This window comes from Penaeus monodon, chromosome 23, assembly GCF_015228065.2.
Source record: "Penaeus monodon isolate SGIC_2016 chromosome 23, NSTDA_Pmon_1, whole genome shotgun sequence".
Lineage (NCBI taxonomy): Eukaryota > Metazoa > Arthropoda > Malacostraca > Decapoda > Penaeidae > Penaeus > Penaeus monodon.
Window position 1 is genome coordinate 18461843 of NC_051408.1, and position 936 is coordinate 18462778.

Sequence of the window (936 nt, forward strand, 5' to 3'; positions counted from 1 at the left end):
TTGTAGGCAGGGGCAGGAACTGAATACACTGGTTCTGGAGTATTATAAGAAGGGGCAGGGGCGGAATACACTGGCTCGGGAGCCTGGTAAGCAGGAGCGGGGGCAGAGTATGCAGGCTGAGGAGGCCTGTAAGTTAATGGATTGGCGGGGGCTGGGTAGCCGTACCCTGCAGGGGCAGGCTTGTCAGGCCGAGCCAAGGCGGCCACTACGAGACAGGAAAGAATGACCTGACGAATAAGACAGATGTATCAGTCCTAATATGAACACTAATATGAACACTACAGACACCAGCGGGCAAAACGGATGCCTATCACATTTCAGTATCATCATATGCATTTGGGCTTTCGAGTTTTTACTCACCTTCTTCATAGCTGCTGTGGATGTGTTGCTGATAAGGAAGTGAGTGAGTGCACTGAAAGCGTTACTGCGGCGGTGCCTTATATACGTGAGGGCGTGGACTTTTGAAGGTGAGCGCGGAGGGCGGTGTGGGTGCCGCCAGCGAGGTTTTCCGTGACGTAATGACACGTTGCTACTCCCGACCTTGCCTGTGAAATTCACCTGTTTGGTGTCTACCATCCGAACGCATAAGAATCTACTAAACATACTCTTGTAATATTTCTATGGCCCTCTCCAATATCACACTTGTGGTTATTTTTATAAAAGCATTTGCTGCAGCTGGACCCGCGAGGAGGCAATTTTCAATCTACAAAGTCTTTGGTGACGCAACAACAATCGACCAAAATAAGAAATTGCCGGCGGTGGCATAGCTGGAGCCTCGACCGCTTCCTTTCCCTGCAGGCAATCACTCGGTGGTCACTCAGGCAGGCACTCAAGCAGTCACAGGCTCCGGAACTAGGAAATTTCAGACAAGAACAGACGCTATTGAGAACAAAGCAGTCCAAGTACATCTTGGTTTACGACGTTTTTTCTACGCGA

General features: G+C 50.0%; 1 protein-coding gene across 1 annotated transcript in view; it reads right to left on the minus strand.

The window, feature by feature from the left end:
• The window catches only part of LOC119588372 (extensin-2-like), a gene marked incomplete in the record, with an annotated part of 1541 nt that extends 951 nt beyond the window's left edge, over positions 1-590 (minus strand). The window contains 2 exon segments of the mRNA XM_037937055.1: positions 1-227; positions 361-590. Coding sequence (XP_037792983.1) covers positions 1-227; positions 361-576 — 443 coding nt within the window.
• Positions 591-936: the final 346 nt, after the last annotated feature.